Source organism: Brassica oleracea, chromosome C6 (assembly GCF_000695525.1).
Source record: "Brassica oleracea var. oleracea cultivar TO1000 chromosome C6, BOL, whole genome shotgun sequence".
In the NCBI taxonomy this organism is placed as follows: domain Eukaryota; kingdom Viridiplantae; phylum Streptophyta; class Magnoliopsida; order Brassicales; family Brassicaceae; genus Brassica; species Brassica oleracea.
Window position 1 is genome coordinate 4,402,529 of NC_027753.1, and position 16,057 is coordinate 4,418,585.

At 38.1% G+C, this 16,057-nt stretch overlaps 2 protein-coding genes, 1 non-coding gene and 1 pseudogene across 8 annotated transcripts; 2 read left to right on the plus strand and 2 right to left on the minus strand.

The window, feature by feature from the left end:
• Nucleotides 1-295: 295 nt before the first annotated feature.
• LOC106296358 lies at nt 296-4,782 on the plus strand. Of its 6 annotated transcripts, none has more exons than XM_013732479.1 (13): nt 296-716; nt 885-1,302; nt 1,479-1,556; nt 1,694-1,851; nt 2,586-2,661; nt 2,826-2,893; nt 3,010-3,259; nt 3,501-3,620; nt 3,728-3,834; nt 3,918-3,971; nt 4,071-4,154; nt 4,219-4,382; nt 4,484-4,562. In XM_013732479.1, the coding sequence occupies exons 2-13, from the start codon at nt 996-998 to the stop codon at nt 4,491-4,493; spliced, it is 1,476 nt and encodes a 491-aa protein (XP_013587933.1). In that variant the 5' UTR covers nt 296-716; nt 885-995; the 3' UTR covers nt 4,494-4,562. The 6 variants fall into 6 exon arrangements, with proteins under 6 accessions (XP_013587933.1, XP_013587935.1, XP_013587932.1 ...); XM_013732481.1 differs by having other exon boundaries at nt 4,250-4,382; XM_013732480.1 differs by having other exon boundaries at nt 297-716; nt 4,250-4,382; nt 4,502-4,661.
• Nucleotides 4,783-5,190: 408 nt separating this feature from the next.
• Nucleotides 5,191-5,270, plus strand: TRNAL-UAG. Its single transcript has one exon. It is a non-coding gene; the product is annotated as a tRNA-Leu (tRNA).
• Nucleotides 5,271-7,071: 1,801 nt separating this feature from the next.
• LOC106301048 lies at nt 7,072-9,883 on the minus strand (annotated as a pseudogene).
• A 1,996-nt stretch (nt 9,884-11,879) lies between these two features.
• Nucleotides 11,880-13,873, minus strand: LOC106297271 (probable disease resistance protein At1g15890). Its single transcript, XM_013733547.1, has 2 exons — nt 13,858-13,873; nt 11,880-13,743 (listed from the first exon to the last, which is right to left on the minus strand). The coding sequence occupies exons 1-2, from the start codon at nt 13,871-13,873 to the stop codon at nt 12,053-12,055; spliced, it is 1,707 nt and encodes a 568-aa protein (XP_013589001.1). The 3' UTR covers nt 11,880-12,052.
• Between the last annotated feature and the right edge of the window lie 2,184 nt (nt 13,874-16,057).

The following is a 16,057-nucleotide window of genomic DNA, read 5'->3' on the forward strand; positions in this document are numbered from 1 at the left end:
ATTAGGATTTATGATTTAATGTTTTGCTGACGACGTTAAAAATATTTTTTTTGTAATTACTATTATTTTTTATTTAATTCTTTTTACCTTTTAATTTTAAAAAAATAATATAATTTGACAATATTTTGTTTCTTTTTTTAAAAGATATCGAATATAAAATAACACATTGGTGAATCTAGAGGTTCACGGGTGAACCCAAGAATAAGTACTGAAAATATCCCATGAACCCATCTGGGTATTTTCTATTTACCCTTTTACAATATAGGGAGTTTTATAAAGTAAAAACAATAATGTTAAGCAAATGGGGTAAATTAACAAGAAAACAAAATAAATCTAAAAAATCACAGATCAGGAGCTGAGATTGATCATCCCGGTTCACCGTAGAAATCTCTTTCCTCCACATTTTCTCGATCCTAGCGACGGGGGATTCTCTCGCCGGCGATGTCGTCGTCCTGCTGCTACCTCTGTTTCCTTGCTCTCACGAACACAAGGTAAAAAGAAAGAAGGAAGCTCAGTCCCTGTGAATCTGACTGTGAACAAGACATCGCCTTCGTTCGAAACGATGCCTCACAAATTGGCTCTATGATCTGCGCGATCCGCGCCGTCTTCTCTCCGGATCTGAGTTTCGGTTGAGTGCCATTGTGTAGCCTACTTGAATTGAGTATTCTTGTTGCTCTAACTCCATCCAAGTCACGTGATCATTCCAATCATCACGTGTAAGTCATCTTCTTCTTCTTTAGAAACCCTAGTTTCTGGAGGTCTCTGTGATCTATGATCGTTATTTCGAACCTTTCTTTGTTACCTTTGTGATTGTTTTGCTTACTTTTGAGGCGTTTTCTATATATTTAAAATTAAAAAAAGTGTTGATTGATCAAATTTGGCAGGGTTTATGCGTAATCAAATTGTATTCAGGGACTTGATCAAGTCCGCTTCTATGCTTTTGCTTGGTGGTGGTGCCTCAGGCTGAATAGTTTAGGAACACAGCTATTGGAACGATGTTATCATCAAGGTTTTCGTTTTTGGGGATGAGCAGTTTTAACGAAATTAGTGAATCTTCGGGTGTTTCTGGAAGCAAGGTTAAACCAACTCTCAGTTTGCAAACGGATAAAGATGTGTACAGGCCTGGAGATTCCTTATTTGTAACTATCGAGGTTGGTTATTCCCCTGGAATGGATCATGAGAACGGGGCTAATCCCTCGGTTTTGGTGGAAAAGCTTAGTTTTGAGGTAAAAGGAGTTGAGAAACTGGAAAGTCAGTGGTTTTCTACGCAAAAGTTATCACCAAGAAGCAAAGGACGAAAAGGTACTGAAAAAAGCCTTTTGTTAATGTTATATCAGTTCGTGGAGATTTCTAAATTGCTGATGCTTTTGAATATCTTGAAACTAGACTTGTACCTGGTTGAGGAACACTAGGTTCGGTGCCATTCATGTGTATTTTTATAGTTATGTGATCGTATATCTTTTTTTGGTAATTTTCAGGTGAACACATCTTTCTGGACAGTTCAACACCATCCTTGATTTCTAATCAACTCTTATCCCCTGGGGCTAAGATGACATGTACTCTTGCCTGATTTTCTTTCTTTAATACTACATGAATAATGACATTAGACTATGCTGGATGCTGATGACCATCAAGCGTTTACAATTTCAATTTTTAAGCTCACAGGCATCTTTGTTTGTGTTTCTGTGTACAGTAATGGTTCGAGCTACACTCCCACCGATTATACCACCTTCCTATAAGGGTGCTACTTTACGTTACCATTACTACATAAAGAGCACATTAAGCGGAAGATTGATGGCGTTAGAAAACAGTCAATTTTACAAAGAGTCTACAAAAGAGTTCATCGAAGTGGTTAGTTTACTTGACTTTTGCGTGTTGTTTTTAGGTTCTGTAGGTGCAGTACATTGCGTTTTGTTTACCCTGATTGTTTGAATGCAATTATATTTTTCTTTTCTTCTGTGTAGAAAACTAAACTGGAGTTTACCCAAACATTTCTAGCTCTCTTGTGCAGACTTAATTCTGTAGAAGAATGTTAGATTGAAACACAACTTTTCTTGCTATTAGTGCTTAAGCTAGGCGCTCCTTGGTTTCTAGCCTGCTTGATGCCTAATTGATAAGACAATCGCACAACTTTGTACGAGTCATTCGACATTCTTAAATCATCTAGCCTGTTGTTTCTCTATGGCGATGGCACGGCTACGCACCAGTGTTTTTGTTCAAAGTATGAGGTTGAAGCATAGGTTAGTCTAGACGTTCTTTGAAAACTTTCGTGTCACATGTACTACTTTGTTTTCTTACATATGAAGTGAGTTTAGTAATTCGGTCAGTTAATTGTAATATCCTTTAATAAAGTAGAATTTTTACTCTCCTGATAGCGGGTCCAGAGTGGTTATATGTCAGTAGTGAAATTTAATTTACATGCCTCATACGTCATGATTCCTGATAGAAAATCTTTAAAAGAATATTTTGGTGTTAGGACTCTTGCTTTTCTGAACATAGTTTATTTTCCCCTTTTGTTATTAGATTTTTCTAATCAAAGTCGGCATAGTATTGACACTCGTAATCATGTGTTGATATACTAACAGAACACTCGAGTCCCAATCCAAGTATGGGCAGATCCGAAAAATAACGGGTTGCTTTTAGAGGATAGTCAAACCGATGGTAAGATTTGTTCTCAACTATCTAATTGTGAATTTTAGTTCAAGTTCCGAACTCTGTTTATTCATAGGACAACAAATACAGAACGTAGAAGGTTTTTTTTCTTTTCCTTATGTTTGGACGGCGTTAGCAGCGCAAGCTGATGGGCATCTTACGTTTTCTCTCAGAGATTGTTCCAACCAGTACCATTCAGACAGAAATATACTGGAAAGGGATGGATGGAGACTCTGAATGGGTACGACCATATTACTATTTATCTTAACTCCTGCTTTTACAGCTTTTTGTTTACCTATTGGTTTCATTTGCATGCTGGTCAACTTAAGAACAATCAATTAATTTTACTTAATGCAGATAAGAGCAAATGACGCATATGATAATGGTGAGGATGGATATGACAGTTCACGCGATGAGATCTCCTCTGTTTCTTCCTATCCCAACAAAGGAAATTTAAACAGAACTTTTGGCAGTTCATCGTCCTTGAATTCTGGACCGCGCTTATCAATGAAAGCCACGTCATATATTGAAGAAGGTGTTGGATCATCTCCTAAAGAGATAGTTTCTCAGTTGTCAGCTGCTGTGGTGTCTTATGACCCTGGACCTGGTAAATGTTAATGTGCATGTAATTGCCTAAAACAGCAATTTTTTTACTTAGAATGTTACCAGTTCAGTTGTTTGCCGAAGAAGTTGTGAAAGGCTTACTTCGCTAACACAATTTCTCAAATACCAATAATGGTTGAAAGATGCTATTTTAGAATGTGTCCCGTTATCTATTTTTCTTATTAGCTCTATAACTGGTGAGCAAGGAAGGAATTACTGAAAAATGATTCCTATCTTTTTCCTAGTAGATGGCTTTTATCCTGGTAAATCATCAGATTCCGTGATTTGGAGCCAACAGCTCAACCAGACAAATGGCTCAGGAGCATCTAACTCCCCTGAAGCTGGAGCTGGAGAACCAATTCCATGTGAGCTATCTACACTGTTACCCTTCTCACAGTTTGAATATTTTATATGATTTAGTCTTCGTTTGTTTGTTGATGGCAACCTATCCAGTACAATCATTTTCTTGCAGCAGAAAGATTTACACGAGGAAGATCGTACAACATCAGAATGGATGATCAAGTCCTTCTTAGATTTTCCCCGAAGAATACCGACTCTACGTATTACTTCAGCGATAACGTAATGGCAGCCTCATGTAATTCCCCATTCTTTCATAACATTTCCTGCATTAAGAAACGATTTTACTCCAATGGTGTGTGTAGATTGGTGGAACTCTTACTTTCTTCCATGAAGAAGGAGCTAGAAGATGTCTTGAGGTAAGTCCATATAATTTGCAAGTTTTTTTTTTGTGTAATTCTGAAGTTGAGGCTATATCAAGGTCTGTTGAATTTAGCGATCTATATATCTGATTTCAGGTCTCGGTTACACTGGAAACTTCAGAAACAATAAACAGAAGATTTGTTCATCCCTCCAGGAGAAATTCTCCAACGCATACCAAGGTACAAATACAATGGAGATTTTTCTACTACATTGTGTTCTTTCTTCCCCTAACGCTGTCAACAGGTCCTAAGCGATCACCATGAAGTGGTTGCAGACCTTATTCAGACGAGCTTTCTGTTTTCGATTCCCACGGATGGTCCAATGTCGTTTACATCACCTCGTGTTTCTGTGCAATGGATTCTTCGTTTTGAGTTCCTAATTACCCCAAAGGATGTGGACTTGAGCAGGTATTACTCCCCAATACTCAAAATGGGACTTCTAATGCAAAGGATCATTCTCTCTTTCAATCTCAGGTGTTTAAGTTGTTTAAAGTCAAGTACACTTCTGGTTCTGTATGATTTTATAGGTATGAACATCCGTTGTTAATACGGGAAAGAGAAAAATGCGAATGGGTTCTTCCGATCACGGTACATGCACCACCACCCCGAACGTCATCAGCTGCTCAAAACCGAGGCGATAAGCTCTTTGGTTTGGAGCCTTCTTGGGTTCGTAGCTAAACCACACATGTTTTTTTTTTTGAAACAAACAACACATGTTTTTCTTCATTTTGCTAGTTTATATGCAAGATATAACGTTTTGCTAGTTTATATGCAAAATGTTTTACTTAAACGCAAATTGTTTTACTTATCGTAATGGTCTCTCTCCAGTAGATATCATCAAGTAAGTTCAGGCAGTGAGATATTTTACTTTCTGCAAGTAGTCGGAGAATATTAGCCTCGATTTTCGTACAGGGTGGAGCCCATACATGCTTAACGCAGCTCATTTGATGCGAACCGTTCTGGTTTTCTTTATGTTTCCAAGGCACGTGTAATGCCTAAATTAACATTGAACAAATAAATAGGATCCAAGAGTGAACAAATCAAACAAACTGTTACAATAATTTTATTTCGAATGGAATCTACATTATCTCTTCAAATCCCAAACTATAATCAGAACACAATAATAGAATGTCGAATACCTACGTGGGTATCTGTCCGAAAGTATACAACATTTGTATCAAAATAAATTAAGCTACCGGTTAAACAAAAGTAACAAGACAGTTTGACCGAGTGGTCTAAGGCGCCAGATTTAGGCTCTGGTCCGAAAGGGCGTGGGTTCAAATCCCACAGCTGTCAACCATTTTGTTTTAATTTCCCTACATGAAAATAAATGAATAAAATCATTTTGCGAGGTATCCGTCGTTTGACCCAAACACAGGGCTGGCCCTGGACTAATTGAAGTTGATACCTTATGCAGACTAATTGAAGTTGATACCTTATGCAGACGAATGTCTGGTTTGTGCTCGAACAAACAAGTGCAAGCTCTACAATCAACATTATAATGAGCCAGTTTCAAAACACCTTAGCGCGCCACGTCAACATTTTGTGGGTCCCACATTTAAAAAAAGTGAAAAAATAAAACGTCAAATCCATGGCTCGAACCCGGGTTATTGACATATAAATACCAACATTTATACCACTAAACTAAAGGATACTTTGTACATTGTTGCATTTCGTGAAAATAAGCATGTCTTTTGCTTCATGCATGAGAACATGTTCAGATAGTTACATGGCATCGACGTTAAACAATGCAACAAAGAAACCAACTAAAATCTAATAGCCACCAAAACAAAACAAAAACCCCAGAAAAAGTGACACAAGCACACCATCATATGTTCCTCGGTGGGAATTGGGATGCAGACAACTAAATACTAAAAATATATATGTATCAACTGGTCTTCATTCACAAAGCGTCCTACACGTAATCAACAACAAACAACTGCCTCCCTACTAATTTCACCACCTCCTATCCTCTGCTTTGCCAAATAATTACACGCACCAACACAAGTGTAAGAACAACATAACTAACAACGCTAACACTAAGTAAAACTGAACAACAACAACAACATACACAAATAACTCCGTGCTTATAACGCGCGGGGCTCGGCCTCTAGTACTTTTAATTAGGTTCGAATGTAAAAACGTTTTTTTTTTTGTAAAAACCTGATAAAAAAGGAACTCCAAAGAAATCAGAAATTTCCGTTTAAAAAGGCGAAATCATCCATATTTTTGCTAAATGCTCTATTAATACTGAACTGAAAATGGAGAGAGGAGGAGCAATGTAGCTTGGGAAGCAAGTCATGATCTCATGAGCAGAGAGGTATGTTTACATAAAAGCATAACAGGAAGAATAGAAATACAAGAGAAGAAGAAATAGAAAAATGAGTTAAAAAAAAAGGAAAAAAAAAGAAATAGAAAAATCTCTCGTTACAAAACTTAAATTGTCTATATTTTTTTATTGAAAATTTTGAGACTTGAAAGCTCACGACATGGCTGGTTGGTTTCTCGTATCCAACGGTATTGTGATCAGAAAGTTTAAAAACATGTCTCTCATTTTCTTAATTGACGGAGCACTCAGCAAAATATCTGCAACAACTTTCGGACTTGGAATCTTGTGCTGTGTAGTTTGGTAGTTGACTCTTGTAGCTTAATAAGAGATGGGGAGTTAGACTTGTGAATCAAGAACTTGCAAATGGTGGAGGTTGTTGCTTAGGTTTCTCTTGGAAGAACCGTTGTTCTTGTTTGGTATAGGTGACCAGATTAAGCCAGCTGAAAGACGAACTGAATCGTTTTGAGGTGCTTCTTGAAAGATGCAGATGAGAAGCATTTTTCCATTTGCAGACTGTGTAGCTTTCATATGACCTTCTTGAGAAACATCGATCAGGAAGCCTTCTTCTTTTGACTCTGAATGTCCCCTCCCAGTTAAGAGAAGAGAACATAAATCATTGACACAGAAGGTCCTGCTCACTGTCGTTCTTACTATTAGCAATGCGGTTTTGCGTCAAGAGTTTGCGTTAGAGATACATGATTAAGAACACACACACAAATGAAAGCTTTGAGGAAAATGTATCAAATGGTTACAAATTGGAGAGAAGTGGAAATGCAACAATGAAAAAGTTTCCTGCTTTGAGAAATACAATTTTGACAACAATGCTATATATTAAAGAAAAAGCAGAACATAAAACCAAAACCAAGTTTAAGAACTGAGAGGATACACTTACACACATATTATTCGGAGCCTCATTCAGCATCTTCATTATTCTTGATGGTATCTTGGAAACTCTCCGTGGCAGCTTTTGGCAGCTTTCAGCAGTATTCGACAACAATATTTTTCAGGGATGGAAGAGCAGGAGGACTTGAGCATATTCTCTTTAATTCATTCAAACCCCTTAAACGGAGGGATTCTAGCTTCGCAAAGGGAACCGTCAGATCAGGATGCACATTGCTAATACTCATTCCCTTCTCCTTATTTATTATTTCTTCTATTCTTCCTGAACTTGTCACGTGTAGATGCTTGAGATTTGGAGCAAACAATAACCAGGTCAATTCTTTTGGACCTTCCAAATCGTATATCGCAATACTGGAGAGGTGCCTGAAGTACGGAGAACTGTTGCATAGAAGATCTTCTTTCTCTTTGCTTTTCCAATCTATCTTTATCTCTGAGATTTTGGAGTACATAATATGAAGTTCTCGAAGACAACACAGAGCCACCGTGTTTAATGTTAAAACCTCTGCGGACATATCCAAAATCCAAAGGCGTTGAACACATCTCGCCAATCGCTCCATTCCTTGGATACTTTCCAGCATTAGAGCATCTTTCACGTTACCTGTTAAAATCTTCAAGTGCTCTAAAAGTTGTAGCTCTTCAATTGATCTTGCATCAATAAAAACACAAGAACAATATAGTTTCAACACCTGAAGATTTGGTAAGCTTGTTCCTATCCCATCAATGCTTGCAAGACTGGTAAACTCTAGGTCTAGGCTTATAAGTTTCCTAAACCCCTTAAACCAACTGGTAAGGAACTTATACATGTGCGTGATAAATTGAGGTATTGTAAGGATATCAAGCTGTAAATTTCTTCCGGCAATTCACTAAGATACTCGTTACGCGAAAGATTCAAGACGACAAGGGACGTCATAAACTGAAAGAATTTACCTTCAAATCGTTATCCCCGAGAAACAGAGTCGAGAGGTTGGGGTATTTGGGACAGCAAGATATCTCTTCAATTTTATTACTCATCAACGAGATCCTTCTCAAAACTGACCAGTTGATGTCATCTGGTATACAGCTTAGCTTCCCACCGGAATTGACGCACTGTTTTTCTTCCTCTTTTCCTATCCAAAGAGCCATTTCACGTAACACATCATGCATTTTCACCGCAGGTGTGAATCCAATTTGGAAAAAAGAGGATTTAGTTTCGCACTCCATCAATAGATACGCACGAACTAACGAACCAATTATATCATAACCTTCGTTGTTACTTCCATCTTCATCTCTCTCTCCCTTTATAAATTCTTCGCTGATCCAATATTCGATCAACTCCTCCTTCTTTATTTCATAATCTTCCTGGAACAAAGAACAATACAGGAAGCATGATTTCTTCTTTTCAGCCTCTAAACGATCATAGCTGAACTTCAAAACTGAAAGAATCTTTTCTTCCATACTTGGAAACTCGTGGTGGCTAGACGTATTGAGAACCTTATTTGCGTGACGCCATTCGTGTACATTCTCTTTACATGACATGGCTTTGCCAATCACATTGAGTGCAAGTGGCAATCCATAACATTTTTTCACAAATTTTTTTTGCAATTTTGGGAATATCCGGATGCTTCTTTAATGGGTCTTCTCCAACTGCATTTTGAAACAGTTCACACGCTTCATTCGTTGACAAACAATCAATTTTCATCTCATCATCAGCGTTCATGCGTTTGCAAACATCCTCTGAACGAGTGGTGAAAACTATCTTCGATCCATTTTCTTGAGTTGGATGTGGAACTCCAATCTTGTCCAAATCTAGCTCGCTCCACAGATCATCTAACAGCAGAACAAATTTCTTTCTTCCTTGGATATTGGCTATGGAAGATGCTTTCCCATCCTCTCTTTCCCCTTCCCATTCCCGGTCAACACGTAATCTTCTTAGAATCTGATCCTGAATGCCGTCGTATTGCAAATCTTTAGAGACCACAACCCATATCACAACATCAAATTCATCCTTGAATTTGTTGTTGATTCTAGTTAAGAGGGTTGTTTTTCCCACTCCCCCCATGCCATAAATACCTAACGTTCTTCGTTCAGGTTTCATGATGCTGTCCCATGCTTTACCAACCATTGAATCCAAACCTATTGTTTCTTGGATATGTTTCTTCCCCACCTTTGGTGCAGGTCTTGTTCCGGCTACCTCTTGAAAAACTCCTTTAGACATAAGCTTTGTAACTTCTTCCAACTTCTTCAATACCTCTTTACCATACTCATAGCTTGATATGCAATTTTCGGATAAATATCCAAAAAGACACAATCTATTGATTTCAGTTGGTTTATCCCGAAGCAGAATACTGACCCGAGAGTCAAGACTTTCTACACTTGACAACCATCCTTCTACTTGAGCAAGCCGCTCCAAACCTTTATCTTCTTCTACGGAAACTCTTCTTAACAGATCATCTCACCTTTCTCTAAGTTCTTGCATAGTTGTCTCCAGAGTCTCGAGATTAGCCTTCATCATATGAATGTAATTTCCATCCCCAAATAACCAGTTACATGCTTGATTTACCGCTTGGTGCCATCGTAAATCTAGCGATAGACAGCCTCCCATCTTTGCTCAAACTTTCACTAAGAAACCAAACTCATTGCTTTGGTGAATGAACAAGAGAAAGAGTAAGACCAATAATTTTGATTGGCTTGATGAGAAAATAGTAAGCCACCGGCGAAGACTGATAACTACACCAATAATTCACAAAACAATAATAATGAAAGCCACACTTTTCCTATCCCCTAGGATGTCTAATTAGAGTCACATGAACCACTTGTGGACTTTAAGACTCTGGATTTTACGTTCCAATCCAATTTGTTATGTTCTTTTTCTTTTTTTCCTGAACAATTTACTGAAACGAAATGTGATTTTGGCTTGGTTGCAGACTCTGAATCAACATCGTTGAATATCACCCATTACTTGTTGGGATGGTAAAAAAAAAGACCAGACCAACCCAAACCCAACTAGGCATATGGCTGTATAAAACTACCTGGCAAATTTTTGGTGTAAAAGAATTGGCTTTAACGGTAACTTTATTGCTGTAGATATATTTGGAGCAATTTTTGATGTAGTTATTTTGGATGTAACTGTAAGTTTTTATCTTTGGATACTAGGGTTAAACCGCCTTACGAGAAGGTACACAAATATACAAATAATTTAATTATATTTAAAATGTTTAATTTATTTTTACCTGAAAATTAATTTTTATTTTTTTATCACATCAAATTTGTCTATTTATTTAAATCATAAATTTAGCTAAACAGAATCTAATTATTTTACAAATCCAATTAGAAATCATAAAATAGAATTTTTTTTTTAAATTTGTTATAATTTAGCTTCTAACTATATGTCACCTCAAATATTTTTAACAAAAAAAATATCTAACTAATAGTTGTAGCCTTAATAAAATCTAATGATAAATTTTTAAAATTGCCATTCACATTTATAATATTATGGTAAACTAAGCTTGTCAATCATCTGCTTTGGTTGTGAAAACTCATCCTCTGTCTGTGATGGTGTGGGTGACGGGTGATCTTAATAATACGAGGCAAGTAGATACATTTTTATGGACGATGTAGCTACAAAGTTGGCAAGAATAAACAGGATCCCAAGTAGTGTCAAGAGAGAAGCCACAAACATCACATGGCAAAGGGACTCTTTTGTGGAAGAGGGAAAGAGTGCGGTCATGGATTTTTTGGTTTTCAATAGTGAGAGGTGGTGAATTTAAGGCACAATTGATGTCTAGGCTGAAATTACAGACTGAGCAATGATAGTATCGGTCTTTAACATGTCTCTGACAATACTTGCATTTGACATGATTTCCATCAGATATTGATATCAGACTTTTCTGAACCGGAGGATATAATATCCCAATCAACAGGTTATTAGAGCTAAGGAAAGAAGGATCTGAGGAGGTGAGGGTCAGAGAGTGGTGGAGGTGAAAAGGATGGCTTACTTTGGGAGGAAGTAAGTGACAACCACTGTGGAATTCCAAATCACAAGTAGGGCAATAGTAATAGTACTTATTTCTCTTCATATGATGGCCTTTGCAGGCAAAACAGATGGAGAGTGGTGGATCAGATCGTCGGCAAAGTGTGTGATGGTTAGCTGGATCAGACACACGACATAGGGGCTTAAAACGAGGAAAGTATTTTGTTCGATTTTCTCTTCTCTAAGGAATGAAGCAATGAATAGTAATATCTTAACTATGGTTGACTCTCTTTATCAAAAGTCAATTACTACAACTGCAAGACAGCCAACTTGCCAAATAGTTTACACTTTAGGCAACTCTAATATCAAGAACCTTGTACTTTAGGCAACACGATTTTACTTCCACGGTATTAATGCTGATTATTAACAATAAGAGAAGAGAACATAAATCATTCAAACAGAAAATATATGATCTCCTTTTTCATCACTGATCTTTAATCACTCAAGCTCCAGATCACAGGTTTTTAGTTATTACCATTCAAATGTGTCTCCTTTCTCATTATTATTTAATAGGTTACATAGCAATTGTTTTTCTATTATTATTATAGCAATTTTCGCCGACCACCATGATACTCGAAGCTGACGAAGTTGAACCGCTGCAGAAACTGAAGAAGATGATTGCTCACCCACTGTCGTTTTCTTACTATTAGAGATACATGAATCGGAATACACACAAATAAAAGTTTTAAGGAAACTGTATCAAATGGTTACAAACTGGAGAGAAGTGGAAATGCAACAATGTCATTCAAGGGAAAGCAGAACATAAAAAGAAAACCAAGTTTCAGAAACTGAGAGGATACACTTACACACATATGACATACGAAACGGGGCTTCTGAGCCTCATTCTTCAATTTCAACATACCTGTTCGTGTCTTGGAAACTCTCTAGTGACAGCTTTGGGCAGTGAGCAATATCTTTCAGGGATGGAAGAGCCTGGGGACTTGAGCATATTCTCTCTAATTCAGGCAAACCCCTTAAAGTGAGGGATTCTAGCTTCGGAAAGGGAACCGTCATATCAGGAGGATGCACATCGCTAATACTCATTCCCTTCTCCTTATTTATTATTTCTTCTAGGCTTGGTGAACGTATCACCTCAAGATGCTTGAGATTTGGAGCAAACAATAACCAGCTCAATTCATTTGGACCTTCCAAATCCTGTATAACAATGCTAGAGAGGTGCTTGAAGCATGGAGAAGGAAGATCTTCTTTCCCTTTGCATTTCCAATCTATCTTTATCTCAGAGATCTTGGAATTTATAATCTCAAGTTCTCGAAGACCGCCCAGAGCTACCGTTTTTAATGTTAAATCCTTTGCGGAAATATTGATAATCCGAAGGCGTTGAACACAACGCACCAATCCCTCCACTCCTTGGATACTTTCCAAAGTTGAAGCATCTGTCACATTTCCTGTTAAAATCTTCAAGTGCTTTAAAAGTTGTAGCTCCTCAATTGATCTTGCATCAATATATTGAAGAGAACGATATAGTTTCAACACCTGAAGATTTGGTAAGATTGCTCCTATCCCATCAATGCTTGTAAGCTTGGTGAACTCCAGGTCCAGGCTTATTAGTTTCCTCAACCCCTTCAAACCAACTGATAACGAACTTATACGTGTGTTTGATAAATTGAGGTATTTCAAGAAAGTCAAGCTGCAAATTTCTTCCGGCAAGTCCCTAAGACTTCGGTTACGCGAAAGATCCAAGACGACAAGGGATGGCATAAACTGAAAGAATTTACCCGGTATACCCTTCAAGTCGTTATCCCTGAGAAATAGAGTGGAAAGGTTGGGGCATTTGGGACAGCAAGATATCTTTTCAATTTGATTACTCATCAACGAGATCCTTCTCGAAACTGACCAGTTGATGTCATCTGGTATACAGCTTAGCTTCACACCGGATTTGACGCACTGTTTTTCTTCCTCTTTTCCAGACGTAGACCCTATCCAAAGAGCCATTTCACGTAACACATCATGCATTTTCACAGTAGTTTCTGATTCCATCAATAGATGCGCACGAACTAACGAACCAATAATAACATGACCTTTGTTGTTACTTCCATCTTCATCTCTCTTTCCATTTATAAATCCTTCATTGATCCAATATTCGATCAACTCCTCCTTCTTTATTTCATAATCTTCCGGGAACAACGAACAGTATAGGAAGCATGATTTCACCTTTTCATCCTCTAAACCATCATAGCTGAACTTCAAAACTGATAGAATATTTTCTTCCATACCTGGAAACTCGCGGCTGGAACTTTTGAGAACATCATTTGCATGACGCCATTCATGTACATCCTCTTTACATGACATGGCTTTGCCAATCACATTGAGTGCAAGTGGCAAGCCGTGACATTTTTTGGAAATCTTTTCTGCAAGTGTGAGAATTTCCGGATCCTTCTTTAATGGGGCTTCTCCAACTACATTTTGAAACAGTTCCCACGCTTCATTCGTTGACAAACAATCCATTTTCAGCTCATCGTCAGCTTCCATGTCTCTGCAAACTTTCTTTGAACGAAATAATTCATAAACAACTAATGATCGACCCCACTTTTCCTATCCCTTAGGAGAGTCATATTCGTGGACTTTACGTACAAATCCAGTTTTGTCATATTCCACTTGTGGACTTTAAGATTTGGACTTCGTACGAATCCAGTTTGTCATATTCCACTTATGGACTTTAAGATTTGGACTTTACCTACGATTAATCCAGTTTGTAATATTTTTATCTTCCTCGAAGGTTAACGGCAGGGTAAACATCATAAGACTACTAGGAAAGCATAGGAAAAGAATGACTAGGACTAATATTTTTGAAATGATGAGAAATTACGATTTTTTACCAAAATTAACAAGGAATAAATTTATTCTATAATTACTGCAAACAAAAGGATGAAAAAAAAAATCTATTCTTCATAAATGATAAAATCTTTACAAAATGTTAAAGAATGTAATGTTTCTCTTCATTCTTTTGGTTACAATTCAAAGTCGAAATATGATTTTGTTTTAGCCACATATTGATTTGGACGTCCAGATCTTCTGCTCGGATTTGGATTGGTTCTTTGCAGATTTAGACTTTTCGAATTTTATTCATTTTGACATAGTTATGTAATTGGAAACTAGGTAGATGGTCGCAAATTTTTGACTATAAATTTAGTTTAAATAATTTAAATATAATGTTATATTTTGTATCTAAATTTATAAGATGAAATTTATTTTACAACAATCAGATTCGTCTAAATTTCTTTTAAAAATATAAATACAATGTTACTTTGTTTTTATTGGTGGTAGATATTTGTAAATGAAGTTTGTATAAATTTTTTTCATAAACAACTAATGATGACGAACCCAGTTTTCGTATCCCCCTAGGAGAGTCATATGACCCACTCGTGGACGTTAAGATTTGGACTTTAAGTGCGAACCCAGTATGTCATATTCCACTTGTGGACTTTAAGATTTGACGTACGAATCTAGTTTGTAATATTTCACTGTGAACTTTAAGATTTGGACTTTGTTTGTACGGGATTCAGTCGACTAGGTTGAAAGAACTCGAAATGGAATGACAAAAGACGTTTTATTATACCGATTAAATGGGTTACAAGGGTGACATGAGATCAAGGAAACAAGCCGGAGCTTCGAGGAGCAAACCGGGAGAGATACAGAGCGATTAGGAATGAATAGAGACTAAGAACCCTAGATCTAGCCGCTCAGTATATGTGTGTGTCAAGCCCCCTTTCTTTCTGTTCCCTTCTCTTCCTTTATAGGCTTCCTCTCCTTGATGCCCTAATTTCGGTCCTCTCTGGGCCTTAATTCGGGGAGCCGAGTATACGGGTCTGGGTGGAGTTCCTCCGAGCCGGGTGCTTTTGGTCGGCTTTCCCAACGGCTAAAAGCACTCTAGGGCCGAGCTGACGACTCTACTCGCCGAGCCGGAGGAATTACAGCTTGCTGGGCTAGGTCCTGTTATTCGATGGGCCTTGTGGAGGGATGTAATCCATCTCCTACAATAAGTCCCCCCCAGTTCACTTGTGAGCGGCGTAGCGGTCTCAGTGAATTTGTGGGTCAGGTTCGTTCGGATAACAGTTTCTAGCGCGAAAAGCAGTCCTTCCCCCGTTGGTCGCATATTGTTTTTACTCGGAACCGATGGAGAGTGTTTTTTCTCGTCTCTCTGGTCATTGCTTGACGCATTTAGTCGCTCGAGTAGAGTCTATCATGACTTGCTTGCTTCTTTTGTCTTTGCGATGGGGGCATGTTTTACTCGGGCGACAGATTACTTCGGGTGAAATGATGGGGCCGGTTTCGCTGTTCGACCAGGAATCGGTTTAGATCAAAATCGGAGATTAAGATTGATTCCGGTTTGACAATCCAATCGGAGGCCGGTTTAAGCAAGAAACTGAACCGTCGCGAGTAGGTTTCTGGGCGTGTAGGCGGCCCTTGAGGCCCATTTAGGCCCTTCTAGACCTAATGATTACGTTTGGGAAACGTGCCCTCGTTTTTACTATAAGTAGATCTTTCCCTTTCACTTTCGCCATTCTTCTCTGCAGACTCAGGTATTCCGCTTTCTCTCCCTTCAATCTACTTTTACTTTCTCTCTCTAGATACGTCTTTCGTCGAGTAGAGTTTTAGTCTAGCCCGCTGGTTTAGTCGTCCCCAGGGTTAGAAAGCATGCCTTCGAGAAGTCGATTATCGTGCGAGGAGAAGGGAAAAGGTATAGCTGCTTCTCCGAGTCCGACTAGAGACGTGACAGCAAATGGTAGTCCGCTGGATGAGTTCGATCTGATTCATCGCGATGCTCTACGAGATACGGAGAACATGAGTCTATCCCAGCGTCTTTTAGTCGCCGATGCCCATAGG

Excerpts from the sequence above, each read along its gene's own strand:
- LOC106296358 (XM_013732476.1), top strand. The coding sequence starts at position 996 with ATGTTATCATCAAGGTTTTCGTTTTTGGGGATGAGCAGTTTTAACGAA. Across the intron at positions 3,621-3,727 it reads AGCTGGAGAACCAATTCCAT|CAGAAAGATTTACACGAGGA; the intron begins GTGAGCTATCTA and ends ATTTTCTTGCAG. Across the intron at positions 4,383-4,501 it reads AAGGATGTGGACTTGAGCAG|GTATGAACATCCGTTGTTAA; the intron begins GTATTACTCCCC and ends ATGATTTTATAG.